At 37.2% G+C, this 20,658-nt stretch overlaps 1 protein-coding gene across 21 annotated transcripts in view; it reads right to left on the reverse strand.

The window, feature by feature from the left end:
• Nucleotides 1-20,658, reverse strand: part of LOC120511946 (aminopeptidase O (putative)) — a 211,283-nt gene that overhangs the window by 151,249 nt on the left and 39,376 nt on the right. For all 21 annotated transcript variants that reach the window (XR_005629876.1, XR_005629874.1, XR_005629877.1 and 18 more), the window contains 3 exons: nucleotides 19,279-19,445; nucleotides 11,936-12,098; nucleotides 7,937-8,185 (listed from right to left, as the gene is read on the reverse strand). Coding sequence is in view for 16 of the 21 variants with exons in the window: in XM_039729646.1 (XP_039585580.1) it covers nucleotides 7,937-8,185; nucleotides 11,936-12,098; nucleotides 19,279-19,445 (579 nt within the window). In the remaining 5 variants the exon portion in view is untranslated. The remainder of the gene's footprint in view (nucleotides 1-7,936; nucleotides 8,186-11,935; nucleotides 12,099-19,278; nucleotides 19,446-20,658) is intronic.

Genomic DNA, 20,658 nt, shown 5'->3' on the forward strand with positions numbered 1-20,658 from the left:
AACCAAAACTGCCTACCCACCTCTCTGTAACTAAACACAAAGTTTCCCTGGACAGAGTAAAAGACGGAGCTTAGGAATGGATCACTGAACTGCTCGTACTCCTCAATACTACTCATAAGGACAGGACTGCATAGTTTTTGCTCAGCAACATCATGGGTGTTAGGAACATGACTTCTCTTAGTCTCCTCTAAGCCAGCAAGTACTCAAAATATTACTCATACAAGAAAAGGGCTAGGGATCCTTAAGCCATACTCCTGTTAGCAACAAAGCAAACAAAAATACAAAAAGGAAAATAAAGCCACCAATTTGTTTCTATAATTTTAGTGGGGCTTTGTTTCAACTTGAAACCAAATCTACAGCAAAAAGATTGACATTAGCACCTGGCAATTAATGCCAGAGGTAAAGTAATATGCATTAATTTCATGATTTCTCTGTACTTCCGTTTGTTTTTAATATGATTGGTCTTGCAGTCTGCATTTAAAATCAAAAATCTGTTACCTGGATCAGGTTCTTCCTAGGTGGGGCTGGTAAATTGCAGACTACTAGTAATTATCATGGAGACTAAGAAAGCATCACATACTTGGTATGGCAAGTCAGATCAGAGATAATTGCATGACAGAAGCCTGTGGCGGCTTTGAACACTGTCTTTCTTTTGGCCCTTTAAAAATTAAGCTTATGGCTTCAAAACAATTGGCAGCATTTATTATCTTCTTTCTTACCACTTACAGCATATACATGCAAAATCTCTGAATTTATGAGCAGTCTATTATTTATATGATTCAGAAAGTTAAGTGGAATGGTGCTGACTGAATATTAAACAATAGATAGACTGTATTGCTAATGATCTACAAGCAAAAGTAAGTTTCAATCATCTTATACATCTCTCTTGGTAGGAGAAAAAAGTTGAGAGAGATAAAGTAAGACATAGGGAGAAAGAATTCTAAAAATTAGTTTCAAAATCACAAACCCAGTGTTCAATAATGGCAGTTAATTTTCTCATTTCTCCAAGTTCTCTCTATAAACAGGTCACTTTTGAGGGAAAATTATGCTTTTACTTTATAAATGCCAAGCAACTCATATAACAAAAATAAAATCATTAGTAATACCTACACACCTATATATGCACATATATAAAGGGCAGGTATGAATATATATTAGGCATACACATATACTATATACATATATTTATAGATATACAAATACAATATGCCTAGAAACATGCTGGCCTCTCACACATGTGTGTACAAAAGCCACATCCATTTTTCCTAAGGCAAACCACTATATGTCAGCTTTAAGCTGGGAACAGGACTTTACAGCTATAAACCACTGAAATACAAGTTTACATTGGAAATGCTTAGGAACCTTTAACTATAACAATGTTAAAAGGCTCTGCCATAATTCTAATCCTAGAATTTAAAAACATGCAGTTACCATTCTACAGTAGCATCAAAAGAACCCCTCTCCAGCTTCAAGGACCAAAAGCCATTTTAAAAATTCATGTGCCACACAGCAAAAGAAGCAAGTGATTTCTAAACTCCTTAAACAATACTCTTTATTCATCTCATAAAAATAGTAATAATGTAAATTTCCATACTTGAAACGTAAATCCACATGTTTTAAAACATGGTTTTTTGTATTAATTTTGGTCAGTAATGTCAGACTGAGATGTTATCTTGTGATACTATCCCATAAGAGGCATCTTATGATAGGTAAATAATAAGGTACCTTGTCTTTCCAAAGCACTGAGAAACCTTTTTAGAAAACAATCAGAAATGCAAAAGAAATTGCCCTGATACTGCAGACCACACATCTGGCTTCTCTGTTAAAACAGCAGTTTTAACACTTATGAGTTAATAGACTAACAAGGCACATTAATAAGGAAATAAATTACACCTGAAGTACTCCAACTTTTGTGTTTTGATACCAAAATGACAACTGGATGGAGGACAGTGATTGCGGTGTACCAAAGCATACTTCAGACTTCAGCTAAGGGTCAGCAAATATATTCAACAAAGAAAGGGTTAAAACCAGAAGATTTGGCAAGAAGGAGAGAAGAGTTATTCTCTAAGTAACCTTGCAGGTGGGAATGCTACAACTGTCACTTTTGTAAAATTCCATTTATTATGCCTAGTGTTCATTCTCTACCTGCTTGGAGAAGTAGAATTCCTGCACAGAAATAACGCTGTACATGCTTGAGCCTCTTGCTGGGAGAGAGCAAGATCATAAAAATACCGCTTCGTAATGAACGGTGTGTGCACGAGTTATATTGGGGCAGGCAGCAGGCGCCCCACGATGCACCCAGACGAACCAAGCCGAGCGGAGGCTGTGTTGCTGTGGGTCTCTGCACTGGGATGAACTAAGCCTAACAGAGCCTGTGCTCCTCTGGGTCTCTGCCCAATGTTGTTAGTGGGTCAATGAAATAAATCTACTCTTTGCATTTCAGCTGCAAAATGGTGGTTGCCCCAGTTACCTCTTTGTGTCAATTCATGCAACTTCTAAATGCCACTAAGTCCATATGTCTCTGTTGTACAGCCACATACTCTGATTTACTGTTATGACAGCTAAGACTCAATTTTTCTTTCACCATATTTTTACTGTTTGCTTGATATTTTGTACATTATTATTTCTGTGTGGACAACCAACCAGTGGTATGCAAAAAATAAACTAAATGTTAAAGGATTACTCTTGTGAATATTTTGAAATTAAAACAACTAGAAATGTGCAAAAAAGTGTGTCTACATTTGCATTGACTCAGAAAAGGCTTCTCCAGTTTTAGCAAATAGTAAAATGCAGTTCTGCAAGACTGAACAATATTAAAGGTTTTACACTTAACTTTGACATTTGAATGTTTTCCAGTAGTCCTGGCTGATTTTCTATGGGCTTATCAGTTGTCATCATAACACTGCAGACATACAGAACAGACAAATGATGGCTACGGACGCACTGATCAAAGAGGCTGCTTCAGCTCTTTTCAATTAAAGAAGTTAACAACCTTGGTGACATAGACTGGAAAGACTCAAGAGTTCTGCTGATACAATATTTTTTGAAGAACATATATTCTTTCTTCAAAGAAGAAAGGTGAATGTATCAAAGACAATTTTTTAACATGACAGGAGAAGAGTGAGTAAGATCTTTATGAACAGGAATTGAAAGCTGGGTTGCTAAATGCATATTTAGTCAGCTATATAAGCAGACCTGATTTATAAATATTCCAAGCATCCTCATCATCAAACACCATTTGGGTTTCAAGGATTTCCAGCATAGTTGAAAATAAGGCCACTAATTTTAGAGCCTAAATAGAATTCAAATAATCTAACACCAAGATCCTGTTTTGAAAATGTCAGAATCTTGCTCAGTTCTTTGGTTCCACTAGCTTTGCTGGGCAAAATTGTCTGTAAGTACAGATGAACTAGGTTAGACCAGGTGTCCATCTATACCACTGTCACTATTAATATTAAGACTTTCAGGAAAATCTAGGAGCGTGGTATATACAAAAGGACACTTTCCTCACCATACTCTTCTAGATCCCAGCAACAAGTGATGCACCTAAAAAGATTATTTATACATAGTACTAGGATAAGAAGATTTCCTTGTGCTAGCACTTAGTACAAAACTAGTACATTAATACCTTAATTCAAACAGAAAAAGCAGCAATCTTAACATTATTCAAACAATGTGTGCTGGAAGCAAAAGAGAATTTCAACTGAATGCAAAGGCTTACAGTTCTCAGGAGAGTAAAATAAATATCAGCACATTTGCTCTGAAGAACTAGAAAGCTGCTAAGCAGTTTCTAACACCACAGAAACACAAGGGATTGGCGTGACTGTGAAAAAACTGAAGTAGTTAAACACTGCACGAAAAGTCAAAATTCTAAGTGCAGGCTCAGGTGGCACCAAAAGTTAGAGTTTCTGTATTTGACAGAATATTTTTCCACAGGGAATGAAAAAGAACAAGGAATTCAGAGTCTCTTCAGGTTCTGAAAAAAAAAAGGAAACTGAGTTGTGAGAAGAGAGGTCTAAACACTAGGATTTCAAATAGGATCAACAAAACTGGACTGGGAGTGAGCTGATTTGAAAAGCCCAAACAACCAGCAAAAATAGAGAGCCTACTTTTCATCTGAAATATTTCATTCAGCACGTGAGTGAACTGGCTCATGTAAGAGCATCTGAAACTGTGAAATGCCTCTGATATTTAAATGCCAATGGGGTCAACAACTCCTCAGGAATTACCATAGCATCAACAGCATACAAACACAGTGCTACTTTTAATCTCCTGATTTTAACCACTTAGTTCTCTGAGTGCATGAATGATATGCACCTTTCAATGCAGTGCATGGTCAGGGATCTCTTCCATGAACAACTTAATTAGAATCTCTAGGGCCTTGTAGTCTGACACACTTCACTATTCTTTTTACTCCAATTCACTCTCTTCTGCTAGTGAAAGAACTTAAAATCAGATTACTAATTGCTGTAACATGTTCATGAGATTCTCAACGTTCTAGAGAAAGCATTGAGCCACAGGCTTTTAAGCTACTTAAATTTGGCCCACAATGCTTTATGAATTTAAGTTCTGTACAGTTCAACATAATATCACCAACAAAGATGTGTAGGACATATCATTCTTTTACTAGCATGAATTTAGGAGAAGATATATATAATCACTTAAATTAAAACAGTGTAAAACTAAAGTGTGCAAAACTAAACCATCCAGCTTCAAAGATCTATAGGAAGCAAGAGGAAATTATTGCAATTATTATATATTTCCATACAGAAGTCCCTAGCAAATTAAAAAAACACAGGAAAATATGAACAGAAAACACAAGTACAATGAATATGCTTTCAGCTATGGTTTTGCTCATAATGCATCTGTCAGACTTCAAGAGAAATTTGACCCACAGTAGCTGCCACTGAAATAGCTCAAAACACCTAATTTGATAATTCTGGCAAGAACTATCACAATTTCATACCAATCTAATGTGTTGGGGAAACATCTCTCCTAAATAAGAAGAAGCATTTTGAGATGTGAAAAGCACAGTAAGTATAATTAATGGAAGAACAAAGAAAAGTACCAAATGCTGTAAAGCCCTAATACTTCAGATAATGACTAAATTTCATGTCTGTTTCCTTCCCTGGTAGACACGAGTCCAATTAGAGTTCTCATAACAACAGCTTCTATGTGCTGGCATGCTGTATTATGTTTGTACTGCTACCGATAGACTAGAAGATAAAAAATAAATACTACAGCAACCTTTTTAACCCAAGGTAATTGCTAACTTTTTTTTTCTTTGTGTGGGTTTTGACATGGATTTGCACACAGCTTATTGTTAGCTTAGGCAATTTAGGCAATTATCATTGCATGCATAGGAATTAACCATTTAAGTAGCTTGCTATATACACAGAAGCTTCTATTGGAAAAATCACATGCAACAAGAACAAATGAGTTATTATGATTCACTTAATAATCTCCTGCCCAAATGTAATTTGACATTTAAACACCTTAAATTAGTTAAATTTTGAAAAATTGGAATGTGTTTGGTTTGATGCACTGTTAAATGACAGGCATCAGGAAGTATGCAAACCCCTTCCTTCATCCTTATTTCTAATTATGTAGATTGCTTGGAACTGACAGTGGTTAGATGAAGCATAGGGGTAATAAAAGCACAGGTTTTTCTCATCTCCTTCACAAAGAAAACATAATTATAGTGTTCTGAACATACAGTCTGGACTCAGATAATGACAGATGGTGTTGCAACAGAATTTCCTGCAAGTACCTTTTTCCTATAAATTCTGGGAAAGGTACAGGCAGGGAAGGCACTGAAAATGTCCCATAGAGCAATAGCATATCAACAACTTAATCATGAAGATTTCTCCTACTGTGTATAATTTTGGCCCAGACATCACTATGCTTTCTCTTTCATTTTGAACTATTCGTGTGTCTTGCCTTTTATGATTGCACAGATCCATGCTCTTATATCACAGCTAAGTCCAATGGCTGGATTCTTTCCCAGTTACAGCAAGGTCCTGTGCCAACCCTTTAGTACCATGCCTTTGAAGTCACAGAAGACTGCTGAGCAGCAGCAAATTCCATATGGCTTCAAGAATATGGCACACAGTACCACACCTCGCTTCAAATCAAGCCACCAGGCAAAGAACTGGAGAATCTGTGGTAGGTGCACAAATCAACTTGATGCCTTCATTGAGTGAAGAACTATCATTGAAAACTCAGTAAACAGCAAAAGGTATCTAGAAAGCAACGAGCCTTATATGACACAGAAGGGCGACTAAAGTTTTACATTTTCTAGATCGAAATTAAATTTAAAAAGCAAGTAAACATCTCCTAAAAACCATACAATATTGTTAATGTGCCAACTTAATTTTCTACTTTTAACCCAAAAGAGGATTGCAAGAGGAAAGCTGTAGGAAAAAAAGTCTACAGCTTGAAAGGGCCAGTCAAATCAGCTAAAGGTTATAGGACTGGTGAAAGTCGCCAGGAATTGGTGACTCAGACCATGAGACCTGCTTTGCAAAACCTGGCCTGCTGATGGGGTCCATCGGTCAGAGAAGAGTAAGAGCATCTGCAGTCCTAGGTTTGCCAGGTTGGTGAAGATAGCTTTAAACTAAAGTTGCTGGGGAAGGGCAACCTCAATCCACCCCACTCATATGATGCCCAGAGCCTGGAGAGAGGTCACAGGTCAGCACCAAGGGCACCTGAAGAATTTCAGCCAGTAAGTCAGTTTCCTCAAGGGCCCAGGTTAAAAGTCTCCATGCTAATACATGCAGCACAGGGAATAAACATGGCGTGTGAGGCCATGATCTTATTTGCATCAGTGAAGTTCCCAGTGACTGGAAAAAAGGAAACACAACCCCCATTTTTAGAAAGATACAGAAGGATGACCTGGGGAACTACAGGTCAGCCAGTCTCTACTCAAGGTCCAGCAAAAGCATGGAGCAGATCCTTCTGGAAACTATGCCAAGGCATATCAAAGATAAAGAGGTGACTGGTGAGAGCCAACATGGCTGCACTACTGACAAATCATGCCTGAGAACTTTGGTGGCTTTCTAAGATGGGGTTACAACAGTGGTGGACAAGGAAAAAGAAACTGATGTAATCTACTTGAATGAAAAGCATTGGACACTGTCCTGCACAACACCTTTGTCTCTAAAATGGGGATACATGGATTTTATGGAAGGACCACTCAGTGGATAAAGAATTGGTTGGATGGTTACACTCCAAAGGGTTGCAGAGAATGACTCATTGTTCAAGTGGAGAACAGTGATGAATGGTATCCTCAGAGGTCAGTAATGGGACTGGCACTGTTCAGTATCTTTTTAACAGACACAGACAGTGGGATCAAATGCACACAGCCAGTTTGCTGATGACACCAATCTGAGTGGTACAGTCAAATTGCTGGAGGGAACAGATGCCATTCAGAGGTCCCCAGATGGGCTTGAGAGCCTTCACAATTCCATGAAAACTTGATAATATAATCCTGACTACTTGCCTTTAGCTTCTGAAGATAAGTGTTTGATTAGAAACCCATACATTGGAAATGGTTACGAAGAAACTCTAGACTGGGATTTTAAAACACTACTATTCTGTCCAAATAGAAGGCTAAAATCAATGCCAAAAGAAAACAAGACATTAAGAATTTAGATCAACACAACCAACTAAAGAACTTCAGTTTGACAAATGTAAAAATTCACACCCATATTTCTAATAAGCTTATATTTCCCTTCCCTATACCCTGTTAAAACTAAGATTAAAAACAAAGGAGGCAAACAAACCTACTCACATGAAGTCAAAACAAGAGTTTTAAGTTTGGTTTAAGAAAAATAGCTCAGCAACTTTATATTGACAGCAACTAGACACTGTTAACTAGCTGGTAAGAAGGAGTCTAACAAAATACAGCATATTGAATACTAATAAGTTTCTTTACCTAGCCATTCCCAGGCTGGAAAAGTTGGAAGGAACAATCAAAACATCAAGCCTGGAAAAGGGGTGGGTACCCAGTGTGGCATAAGCAGCTGAGAGGCACTGAGGAATTAGCTGAAGCAAATATTCTTCACAGCTTTCCATAAGGCACCAGGGAGCAAAGACTCTATAAGGAATGACTGCTTGCAACCTGGCAGCAGGATTTTGGAAACGGCAGGGATATTCCACATGACCACAGATTTCTTCATGCCACCTGACAATACAAAACAAAACAAAACAAATACTTAATTGTGATATCAGAAATGTGCACAACTGACAATGCCAAGACAGTTATATTCTCTAGATATCAGAATGACAGAATCAATTTCCATAGAACCAGCTCACTTGCATTCTCACCCTCTTCACACATGTGTAGCACTTTGAAACACTCACTACTACATCTGAGTAGAACTCATAACTATAAAGAGAGAGACTAGTCACAGACTCTTATCTGTTTTTATAACAGATAAGCATCAAAAGAATAAGTGCTCAAAATATATGTAAAGACAACTAATAAGAACACAAAAATATTTACTCAGAATATTCCTATTCAAACTTGGCTATGAAAATAAAATTCTATGCATATTAACATAACATTAATACAAGTATTTTAGGTTCAAATGCAATGTAAGTCCAGGAGGGATTTTTTTTCTGTTTTTGTTGTTATTAAAATTCTCCAGAAGCTTCAAGTAAAAAACTATTGTTATTATTATTATGTTGTTGTTGTTGTTGTTAAAAACCCCAGTAGATGTCAATTTGGGCTCATCATGCTAGACATTCAATAGTACCACATAAAGCCAACATTACTTTATAGTACTTTTACAGGATATTTAGAGTTCTAGCTGGAAGAAAGGAGGGGTAAATCAAATCCTTCCTAAACACTGAGTCATATACATAATTACATATACCTTCACAATAAGTTATCTGCCCAAATAGATTCTTATCTAAACAGAAATCAGCTTCATGTTTTCACCTGCTAGCCTATGTTCTCTACAGTGCACAGCCTCTCCTTGGTTAGAAACTTCATTTTAAGTAATCTGGTTTTACTATGCCTTGACAGGCAAAGCACCCAGCGTTGCCCAAAGCACTTATGCTTGGAAGATCTGACACAGAAAACAAAATGATGACATGTAGAAAAGGATGAGAATTTGCTGAAGTATTAACACTTTAGCACCTTACATAAGTCTTTCAGCCAAAAAAGTGGACTCTATGTCCTTTCATTGACTACATATGTAAAGAAACCACATCCATCACTACAGAGTTTTTTAAGGGTGGTTTAATCTAGTATATTTTTGCTCTAAAACAATGTCACTTTGCATTTTATTATCAGAGTTGAGATTAGGTAGGAACATGAAAGCTAGCACCATATCTCTTATAAAGATTGCCAATTCCTTAAGGACCACAAGGAGATAAAAAGTTATAAACATCATAGTTCCAGTTAACATTTACTTTGACACAACTTCCTTAGGTCAAACTCACTGGCACCTGGATACAAATTACATTACAGGTAAAACTCATTGGGACCTGGACACAAATTACATTACACATTTCAACAGCTTCTTTCAGAATTCCTTTCTTTTCCTACTGCCCTAGAGTTTATCTCCACTATCTTATCTGAGACACATGCTCAACATTCTGTCAACACTGAGCCAGAATAACCTTTTGCACCAAAATCTATAAATAAATTAATAATTAATAATCAATCAATAAATAAATTCCTATTATGAAATGTGCTGTACTTTGGAGAGGAATACATCTACAGCTTATTTTTGCAGAGTAGTCATATTATAAACATAAAGTAGCAAAGAAATAAAGACAAAGCAATTTCTAGAAGCTCATTAAAACTGTAAATTATTTCAAAATTAGAGCATTTTCTTACCGATCCTACATGAAGTATGAAAATTTCTATTCTCAAGATTAACTAGCATTTTTTAACCAAAATCAGCCAAGCTGCAACCCATTAGAATAATTTAATTTTAAATTCCAACAAAAACATCCATATTAAGTCCTCAAGTTCCAAAGCCTCAGTAGTTCCACTGTCTTAATGCCAACAAAGTATTATTCAAAACAGCTGTCTAAAAGACAAGTATTTTTTCAGTGAAATTTCAAACTGAGTAACAGAAAAATGTTAAATACTTAAATAATAAAGTTAAATAAATTGATAAATAATATAGTTCAATATATAAAAACTTATAACCTAAATCACCTTCTACAATAAAATAACAATTCCTGTTGATGTGGGAAGAGTAGTGGACCTTGTTTGCCCGGACTTTTGCAAGCCATTGGCCACAGTTTCACACAGCCTTATCCTCAACAAACAGGCAACATACAAACTGGATAGGTGGTCTGCAAGATGGGTACAAAAACTGATGCACAGGCCACACTCAGAGATCAGAGAGTGGTGATCAGTGGTTTTCACTAAGGCTGGCAGCCTGTCACAAGCAGAGTTCCCCAAGAAATTGTGTTGGGCCCCACACTGTTTAACATCTTCACAAACATTCTGGATGATGGATTTGAAAGCACCATCACCAGGTTAGCTGTTGAGGTTGGACACATCAGAAGGGAGAGGCATCTCAGAGACCTGGACAGGCTGAAAGGGTGGGGCAGGCAGGAGCAGTGCAAGGTGCAGCAGAGACAAGGGCACAGTCCTGCACCTGGGGTGACCTCACCAAAGGGCCCAGCGCAGGCTGTGACCCGCGTGTCTGCGGAGCAGCCTTGCTGAAAGGGACACGGAAGTTCAGGGGACAATGTCCTGGCCGCGACTCTCTGGTGTGGCACTGCAGCCACGAAGGCAAACCAGAGCCTGGGCTGCAGCTGCGGGGGCACTGCCGGCAGAGAGGCGCGGGGCGGATCAGCGCGCTCCGGGCACAGCGCCTGCGGGAAGCACCGCCACTCCTTCTGGTCCTCACAGCTCAAGGAAGACACAAAAATGAACAAAGGGCTGCAGAACCTGCCCTGTGAGGAAAGACAGAAGGAGCTAGGCCTCTTCAGGGAAGAGGAAAGAGAACTTCATCACAGTGTTTCAGTACTTGAAGGGCATCTACAAAGGGCACAGAGTTGCTCTCCTCACAAGGAGCCACATAGCCAAGACAAGGGCCAATGGTGTTTGATATCTTTATCTAAGCTCCTTCCCATGAAAGAATGGACCACATGAACTATCAGGGTCCATTACAGCCTGGGTTGTTCTGTGATGGTATGATATCAATTTGAAAAGCTGAGAGTAATATATGAGGAAATCAAGTCCCATGTCTGAGACTTCTGCTAACTAAGGTGAATACATGTGAAAGCAAATGGTATTCTTTCAGAAACTTGTTTTCTATATTCAAATCTTATTTTCAGGTATATATTTTCCTGCTCATCTACCACTCTCTAATAACTCAAACTCAATGAGTTTTAACTAGACTGAGAGGAGGAACAGATGTATCCAAAATAATTATATCTCTAATAGTTTGGTCAGAACCAGCTAAGAATCATTGGTCCAACTCTACTTTATGGGACCACTGTACCAGATCTTTCATGTACCTGGTCATTACACATCACCCCAGACAAACCATTGCACAGGCCAACTCTAACTGGGCAATAAGACTGGAGCAAAACAAAAAAGTAAGTAGGCAATATCATAGTTGAAACCATTAGGTATCCAATATGGACTGAGTTAAGTATTTTAACAAACAAGACAGCATCTGGCACTGCTGCAGCGGGGTACTAAGGATACAGGATACAAATCTAGTGGACAGTGGAATTTACAAACCCTGTTGCTCACTAAGCAGCTTGCTTTCACATAAAAAGAACCACTCCCATGAAATAATGCCTTTGGAATTATTTTCCTGTCAAGATTTTTCTGTTCAGATTAAACAAGTTCTATTTTGATTCCTGGGCTAATATGAATCATTTTCACATTCCACAGAGTAAATGGAAATGCTACCCATATATCTCATTTTTCAATAATATTATAAACACCTACCTTAAATCAGTTTGTGATGATGGCAAGGAAAACTCAGTGTTTGTTCCAATAGCAGCTTTTTGTTTGAAGGACTGCTGTTTAACTTCCTGCCAGCACCCCACAGCAATAGTGAAGGTGGATGCTGGCATTGGCATAGACACATAGTAGTACCAGCTCAAGATACCTGTAAACAACAAATTTGTACAGACTCATGAGTCTTACAGCACACATTAGGTACTTGACATTTTCATGTACTTGAGATTTTGGGCCAAACCTCCCACCTTACATCCTGGTATTTTTGTGAAGGAAATAAAAGTAATTGCATCGAGACACATAAGAACAGTGGTATGTAACCACCATGGATTCTGTGTTCTTTTTACTTATACCTGCAACTTTGCTCTAACTGCTGATGTCTTTACCTGTAAATGAATCATCCATAAGTGGGATTGGGTTATTAATGCAACTTAACATGATTGTACTGTAACTACCCAAGAATTACATCAGACATGAAATCTAGCAACACCTTTAAATACATACACATACACAAAATATAACTTCAAATATAACTTTTTCAACCTTGTGTCTACTATCTTATAATTTTGTCCTGCTTCTACTATTATTTCACACAACCCAAAACCTCTCCTTTTTGTCCTGGGCAGTATCAAACTGATAGGCAAGTTCTAACATCAAATAACACTAATGTTTGTGAATTGGACCCAGCTATTTGAGGTATGTAATATGTCAACAAGGCAGTAAGAAATCAAAGCATAGACTCAGATGAGATATTACTAAGCAACTTGGTCATGTTACCCCATGAAAGTGCTAAAACAAGACAAGAATCTATTAGAAGGTAAAAATATGCTAGGTTTTATCATTATGGGAACACAATGTGGGGAGATAAGGAGTATGGCATAGAATTGCTGTATGAACAAACCCATTTTTATAAGGTGGATGTTTTAGAACAGCATACTTTTCATTAACACAAATGTTGCTTAGATTTTCTGTTTATCCCTTTAAAAAGGATATAGTCTAAGAATCATATCCATGTATTAATTTATCGTCATAATACAGCTACTACACCACACTAATAGATTAATTATCTTGAAAAGAGCCTAGCATGAGTTACAATCTGATGAATCATGTACAAATGACTGTAGCTAGGGCAACATGAAAACATACAAACTTCAGTTATTTTGAGAGAATCTTAGTACTTGTTCTTTTGCAAAAGTATTCTGACTAGGACTATGGAACACTACCAAAAGAGAAAAAACCCACAACTAAGTGGAGACCACAAGGCACAGAGGAAAGGAAATAGACAACTGCTGCTCAGCAGCTTGGTCATGTTACCCCATGAAAGTGCTAAAACAAGACAAGAATCTATTAGAAGGTAAAAATATGCTAGGTTTTATCATTATGGGAACACAATGTGGGGAGATAAGGAGTATGGCATAGAATTGCTGTATGAACAAACCCATTTTTATAAGGTGGATGTTTTAGAACAGCATACTTTTCATTAACACAAATGTTGCTTAGATTTTCTGTTTATCCCTTTAAAAAGGATATAGTCTAAGAATCATATCCATGTATTAATTTATCGTCATAATACAGCTACTACACCACACTAATAGATTAATTATCTTGAAAAGAGCCTAGCATGAGTTACAATCTGATGAATCATGTACAAATGACTGTAGCTAGGGCAACATGAAAACATACAAACTTCAGTTATTTTGAGAGAATCTTAGTACTTGTTCTTTTGCAAAAGTATTCTGACTAGGACTATGGAACACTACCAAAAGAGAAAAAACCCACAACTAAGTGGAGACCACAAGGCACAGAGGAAAGGAAATAGACAACTGCTGCAAAGCATCACTTGATTTCCTACCCTAATGACCTAAGAAGGTCAGGCTGTCTAAAGGAAGGACAAAGAAAAAAATCTTTAGTTTAGCCTCAACAAGTTTTCCATCTCCTATTTAGTATGACAAAACAATACCATTTGTGAAGTCTTCTGGGAGGCAGATAAAGTCTTTGTCTCTCATATGCACTAGAAACCACTTATATGCCTTCACCCCATTCCACTTTAGGCAACATCCATCAAAAACCTTTTGTCAGTATTGTCAGATGAACATATATTACTCCTGTAATTTTCGTAAGCTTCTGTCACTATGTAAGCAGAATGGATTTATTTGCTCCAAACGCATTAGGAATAAGCAGGATAACTTTGCCAAATTTCACTCTGCCTTTTGGTTTTTTATTATTTTTAACTTAACAAGGCTACAAATAAGCCAAGACAAGCAAATGTTACCTTGAGAGAAAAAGGTCGTCCACAGCAGCAACAATATATTATTTCAGAATGCCAAATTCCTGATGTACAGAGTTTCATTGATAGACACTGTGCTAAAGGCCCAAGCCTACACAGACTGTAGTTAGTAACAACTTTGCCATTAACTTACACACATACAGGACAAGGTTCAGAGGTTCTACACTTAGTACTGCATCTAAATGCTATAAAGCATTACTAAATGTTCCATGTAGTTATGTTAATTGTAAAAACATAAGAATTAACATCAGAGAAAACTGTAATTGAAAAACTGTCACGTTTTCAACTATGTTCTGAAAAAAGCATGGAAGTCAAAAAGTAGTCACAGAAAACTGTTCCAAATGACACAAGATATAAAGGAGAAGGCTCTCACAACTGCGCAATTGTCTAAAAGGAAAGGGTGTTGGCCTATACTAGGTAGAGATCAGAGAGGGTTACAGTGAGAAACAAGTTTAGTAAGACAGGCTAGAACAAGCAAGAGGTTTTTTTTCTAAAAAACACTCCACAAACAGCTTGAACAAAATGTCTAAATGTCATGGCAATCAGATTAGCAGTCCAGAGAGAAGAACAGCATGTACTGCATGCAAAAATCTATACAAATTAGCAAGGAACAGAATATTTACAGCTGACCTGATGCAAAAACAGTGAAGGTACCAAAGCCCCTTTTACTTTGCAAGGATTTTAGAAATCATGTGAACAATGGATCCTCTCAGAGAAAGATCCAAATTTTATAATGTCTCTGCATATCTACCCAGGGCTCAGTCCAATTCCTGCAGTGCTTTTTGATGCCTTCTGCACTCATATTCAAGAATTATGTAGAATACCTATATATTTATCCTACAGTTGTTGACTGAAATCACATGCATGGCCATGATAAGCGAGTTCTCCCTACAGAACCATAGAATCGTTCAAGCTGGAAAACAGTGCATTTGCTGATCAGTGACTGAAAAGGTCTTTTTGCTGGCAGAAGTTCTCTCTGGAGAGAACCATGAAGCACTGTCTCAAAGACAGCTTAACTAACTCACTGACCTTGTGTCTTCTCTCACTACTGGTAAGATTGCCTCCCAGCCTGACCTCTCCCATAACTTCACTTCCTTCCTTACACTGTCTTCACGTCAGTGGGATTTGTTTTGTTTTCCTTCATATCCTGTGATCTATCCCAGCACACAGATTGGGATCACAAGCTTCACTCAACTCCTTTTTGCTGCTCTCTCCATCCTCTGGCTGCATTGTGCTTTTCAATGTCAGCCTTGGATACAGCTCCATCTCTAGGACAACAGAAAACAGTGCAGCTGAAACGTGGCTTTCTATACCAAACACAGCATTTTGTACCATAAAACCATCTTCAGATTAAGTGAGTACACATTAGAAAAAACAAGTGTTTGGGCTGGGATTAGTCCATGGGAAAACAGAAACAGATCACCCCAGTACTTGTAAGGTAATTTTAAAACAACTTGATTCCTACGCATAATAATTTTAGGAAATCATAATATTTTCAAAACATTTTATTATTTTCCCTACCTGTAATTCTGAAAAAAATTCTTTTCTCAGTTCTGCAAAGCAAATTTGTTGTGTCATAACTCCACTAATCATGCACCAACAGTCAGCTATTCTATGAGTTAAAAGTGAAAAACTTTCCATGCAAATGTTTAACAAGAGTAGGAAATTTTAATCTATTTATAATTGTGCAAAAGAACAATGTAAAGATAGTTTATTTCTCCTACTTGAAATAATAATGATGAATGATGTAATTACTTCCTAGAATTTTTAAAGCATTCAGCTATCTTTGAAATCACTAAAATTTTTTGAGTCTTGTAGAGTTCATTATAACTGAAAAAATGCCAAAGTTCTATCTGTTAATGCCAGATGCAAGTACATTATGAACATTTTTACTTACCAGTATATTTTTTGTCAAATAGTGTGCACTAACACAAACACCACAAAATACAGCTGATGTTTACTATTTACTAAAACCCACAAAGTTCAACTACCTCTATGGAAAAGGAGAAATAGCCCCACACAGCAACAGGTATTCAGGATAAGAGCTAGTGCTAATATATAAAGATGCAGCTAAATAAGTAGTTATGTAAAAACTACTCTCTGGCTGGAGCCACCAGGATTAAGAATGCTCCAGCTTTCAGAAACTTGTGGGGACTTTTTTATCTCATCTGAAAACCAGAACTCCCCTCAGAGCTCTCTGACATTCATGCCAGAGCATTAGCTCAGCACTGACTCAGAGGGATGAGTAGCGTGTGACAAGCTCTCAACTACCATGCTGTAGACCCTGATACATACTGGAGATCAGCCGACACAAGGACTGCACTCTTTTGTTTTGCCTTGTGGAAAGTGAGGAGCACAAGCAAAGGCAACTGCTGCTGATAACTACATCGCAGGAGCAGTGGCTCTTCTAGCACTCTATTTTTTCTCAGTACCAGTGTACTCCTCACTTACACTGTGGTGTCAAAACAAGATCAGGGATTACACAGTAGTAGAGTAACCACACAAAAAGCGAGCCAGTCTGTTTCACACTTAATAGCTAAATATCTACTTCTTGAATATGAATAGAACAAATAGAAGATGTTTGTGGCTAAATGTATTTGCAGCTTCTATATGTTATAGTAACATGGTGAAGGAAATTAAAACTGACAAATGTAGGAAAAAAAAAATCTAATGTTTAAATGGCTCACATTACACATACATGTAATGCTCCCTCCCCAATCAAGCTTTCTCCCAAAGGGCATTATTAATTGCATTTTTCTGATCAACTTCTCTAAGTAGTCCATAAAGAATGTAAGGTATTTTAAGCACTTTTGGTCATACTCAAATAGTTACCATCTCTATTTGTGTAAATATTCTATCACTATTTTCAAATAAACGTGGGCTCTCTCTATTTCAAATGATAATCAACCACAGTTTTGTAGGAGGCAGAATGCAACAATGGCACATATGGGAGGAAACAGACTCTTGCCAAAACCTGCAAATACAAGTAGTAAATAAGGAATCTGCATATAAGAGTACACCTAGCCCAGCTGTGGATTACTGCATCTGTACATGTAGAGATGTATGTCTGTGAAGCAGAATGCAGATCTCTAAAAGCTTGAAGGAATCAACTTTGCTTGTTGTTCTCTTACTGTCTGCCTGCACACTGGTTTTAAATATGACTCTAAAAGGAAAAGAAAAATTCAGCTAACTTGTAATTCTTTTCAAAATAAATTTATTCACAACTACTTACCAAAATGCTAATTCTTTCCAATAAATTGCATTTTTTTAAAATATATTTTATTATTCTGCCAGTTATGTTGATAGTATAAATATGCAGCACAGTAATAGCATACTGTATATAAACAACTTGGCAAACTCATTTAAATTGAAGCTACCCTGGAAGGCTTTCTGTTGTTTAAAGACCAAATTTTAAACTGGATACGTTTCATATACCTTCCAGAACTGCCAAAAATTTATCCAAGGCTTCCAATTAGCACTTAAATCTTGGGTTTACTTGGATTTTAAAACATTCCACTCCTTTCCCTTTTTGCCTCTGTATTAGTTTTGTAAAATTTTACAATCCCAAACAGCTTGCTGATTTTTCATTTTCAGCTGTATGTAAGCAAGAAAACTATGATCTCTCATTAAACCAGTTAAACACTGATGGAAAAGCTGTTATCCTACTCAAAGTCAAGAGTATCCTTGCTTTCTTGATGCTGAGACAGGAAAGTATTCTCCAAAGGAACTGAGAAGCTCATCATGGCAGTTTTCCATATTTCAGCAGCAGAGACAAGGCTTGAAAGAGGCCCCATATATGGCCAAATATAACCAGACAATTCCATGAAAATGGATTAACTGATGCTTCTCAAATCAAGAGACTTTCTCTTTTTTTTTTTAAAACATTCCACTCCTTTCCCTTTTTGCCTCTGTATTAGTTTTGTAAAATTTTACAATCCCAAACAGCTTGCTGATTTTTCATTTTCAGCTGTATGTAAGCAAGAAAACTATGATCTCTCATTAAACCAGTTAAACACTGATGGAAAAGCTGTTATCCTACTCAAAGTCAAGAGTATCCTTGCTTTCTTGATGCTGAGACAGGAAAGTATTATTCTCCAAGGGAACTGAGAAGTTCATCATGGCAGTTTTCCATATTTCAGCAGCAGAGACAAGGCTTGAAAGAGGCCCCATATATGGCCAAATATAACCAGACAATTCCATGAAAATGGATTAACTGATGCTTCTCAAATCAAGAGACTTTCTCTTTTTTTTTTCCACTCAAGAATAAACCTGCCTCTTTTTAAAGGGGAATGGAAGATATTTTTCCCCGGAAAAGCTTAATTCTAACTTTATCTTACATGCTATGTCTCATCAGAACTACTCACACTAGAAAATACTTACCCAGTTTGACACATTATATCAAAACTCATCAGAATAAGACCCACTTCATTATATGTAGAATTTACACAAGCCTTAAAAACTTCCTCCTCTGTGCAGAAAGAAGTTTAGATAATAAAGTATAACCAATACAGAAGAATTATTTTTTGCTTACTGTTGAAAAAGATGCAAAAAACCACCATGGAGATCAGATTTTTGGGGCACTGACCTGATATTCCATGTATTCCAGGCAACACATATGGCACTATGGCTGCTTCTAATCACATGCTGAACTACACTCAGACTGGAGAACTAAAACTGAAAGACAGTTATCTACCAAGGCCTGAAGTTGTTGAGAGCCTGCTAAGGTTTGAATCTACAAAACTCGAGTACACTATGATTAAAATAAAGCAAATTTATGAAAAATTAAATCTAGGTTTGGAAACACAGAGGGAGGAAAAAAGCAACACTGTGAAACACAGAAATGTAGATACTTTGAGTACTTATGAAGTATCCTGAGGCCTTGAGCAGGCAACTTTTCCACAGAGATTGACATGGAGATAACAGACGGCCATGGAATTGTTATAAAAGTTAGGAACTTCATTCTTTCACAAATCACTTATTTACCAAGCTCTATTTCTAATTATAAAAGTATGGAAAATAATTTGCCTTGAAAAATGTATTTCACCTTCTCGAAGCTGGACTGGTTCGGCTGAGTTTTCACCACTCATTAACACAACAAAGCCTGCAGCTGTTCGAACTGAGGCTTGCCATGTTGACAAGGCAATTGGTGGCTCTTGGCATGGAAAGAGGGCTCTGTTGTTTATTGGTGATCCCATTGTGTAAACACATGGCCTAGATGGAAGGAAAAGAGATTGACGTTGGAATTACAATAAGAAAGATTAAATTAAGTTCTACATAAAAAATTCAAAGATGCTGTGGTGGTTTCCTTCTTTAACTTCAGCACTGCAGGTTCCAAACCTGTATGACATGAACTAATCAAAGTAAAATCTAAGTCATTTAAGGCAAGAAAAGCAAGATTACTACAATACCTTTAAACTAGAAAAGACTAACTTCAGTCTTTTCCCTCTCCTATTTTTGCATGAGTCTTCCAGCCCCATACAATAGCTTCCAGTTGTACCCATAAGGTCAAAGAAGGCTTCTGAGTATCTTCTGACAATGCCATTGCAGGGCTTCACCAACACCTGTGACACCTCCCTGCTATCATTCCAGTAGTGCTTTCACTATCATGAATCCAGTCTCCTGGATTAGCAATCTGGAGGCTCAAGCAAAATCAGCAGTAGATCTAGTTTTGAGTCTTCCTTAGTCCAAGCCTCAATAAATCCTGGCATTTTTATATTTAATCTTAAAAGTAGTACACCCTAGCTCACCTGTCTTTGGGAATTTCAGCTACATGGCATATAATAAGAACAATTACTTTCTAACCTGTTAGCTTCAGCCTCCTTCTTGCTTCCTACTTAGCAATCTTCCTTGTAGTACTGCCCTTTTTGCAGTTACTCTAAATCTCTCCCCAGCTGAACCTCCCAGTCTACTACCCCTTTCCAATTTCAGCTGCAATATTTCATGACAGTAAATTTCTTATTAGCCATTTACCTACAGCTGGGAAGGTAACAAGGCCTTTCATTGGCTCCTTCTAACTTGCTGTTGCTGGTGGATGGACTTAATGATTCTTGGTTTACTTATTTTGTTCCATTTTGCAGTATTATTTAAATTCCTATTACGTGCATAACAACACCACTTAAGGGAAAAAAAAGCTAATTTTTCAATTATAAATTATATTAAAACCCACAATCAATAGGTTTCTCCAGTAAAAGAAAGAAAATCCTGAAATCATCATTTCACTACACTGAACTTTTAAAACCTACAATATTTAAAGCTAAATATTATGTGAATGCTTGAGGCTAAAAATATTCTGATCAGTATCTTTCATCACTTGAATTGAAAAATTATCACAACGCTTCAGAAAGTAGGAGAGAAATTGTTAGGGCAAAACTGATTTTGTAATGGCTAAGATCTTAGCATTTTATTTACTCCCCTCCAAACTGCT

The sequence above is a fragment of the Passer montanus genome, unplaced genomic scaffold (genome assembly GCF_014805655.1).
Source record: "Passer montanus isolate IOZ18808 unplaced genomic scaffold, ASM1480565v1 scaffold7, whole genome shotgun sequence".
In the NCBI taxonomy this organism is placed as follows: Eukaryota; Metazoa; Chordata; class Aves; order Passeriformes; family Passeridae; genus Passer; species Passer montanus.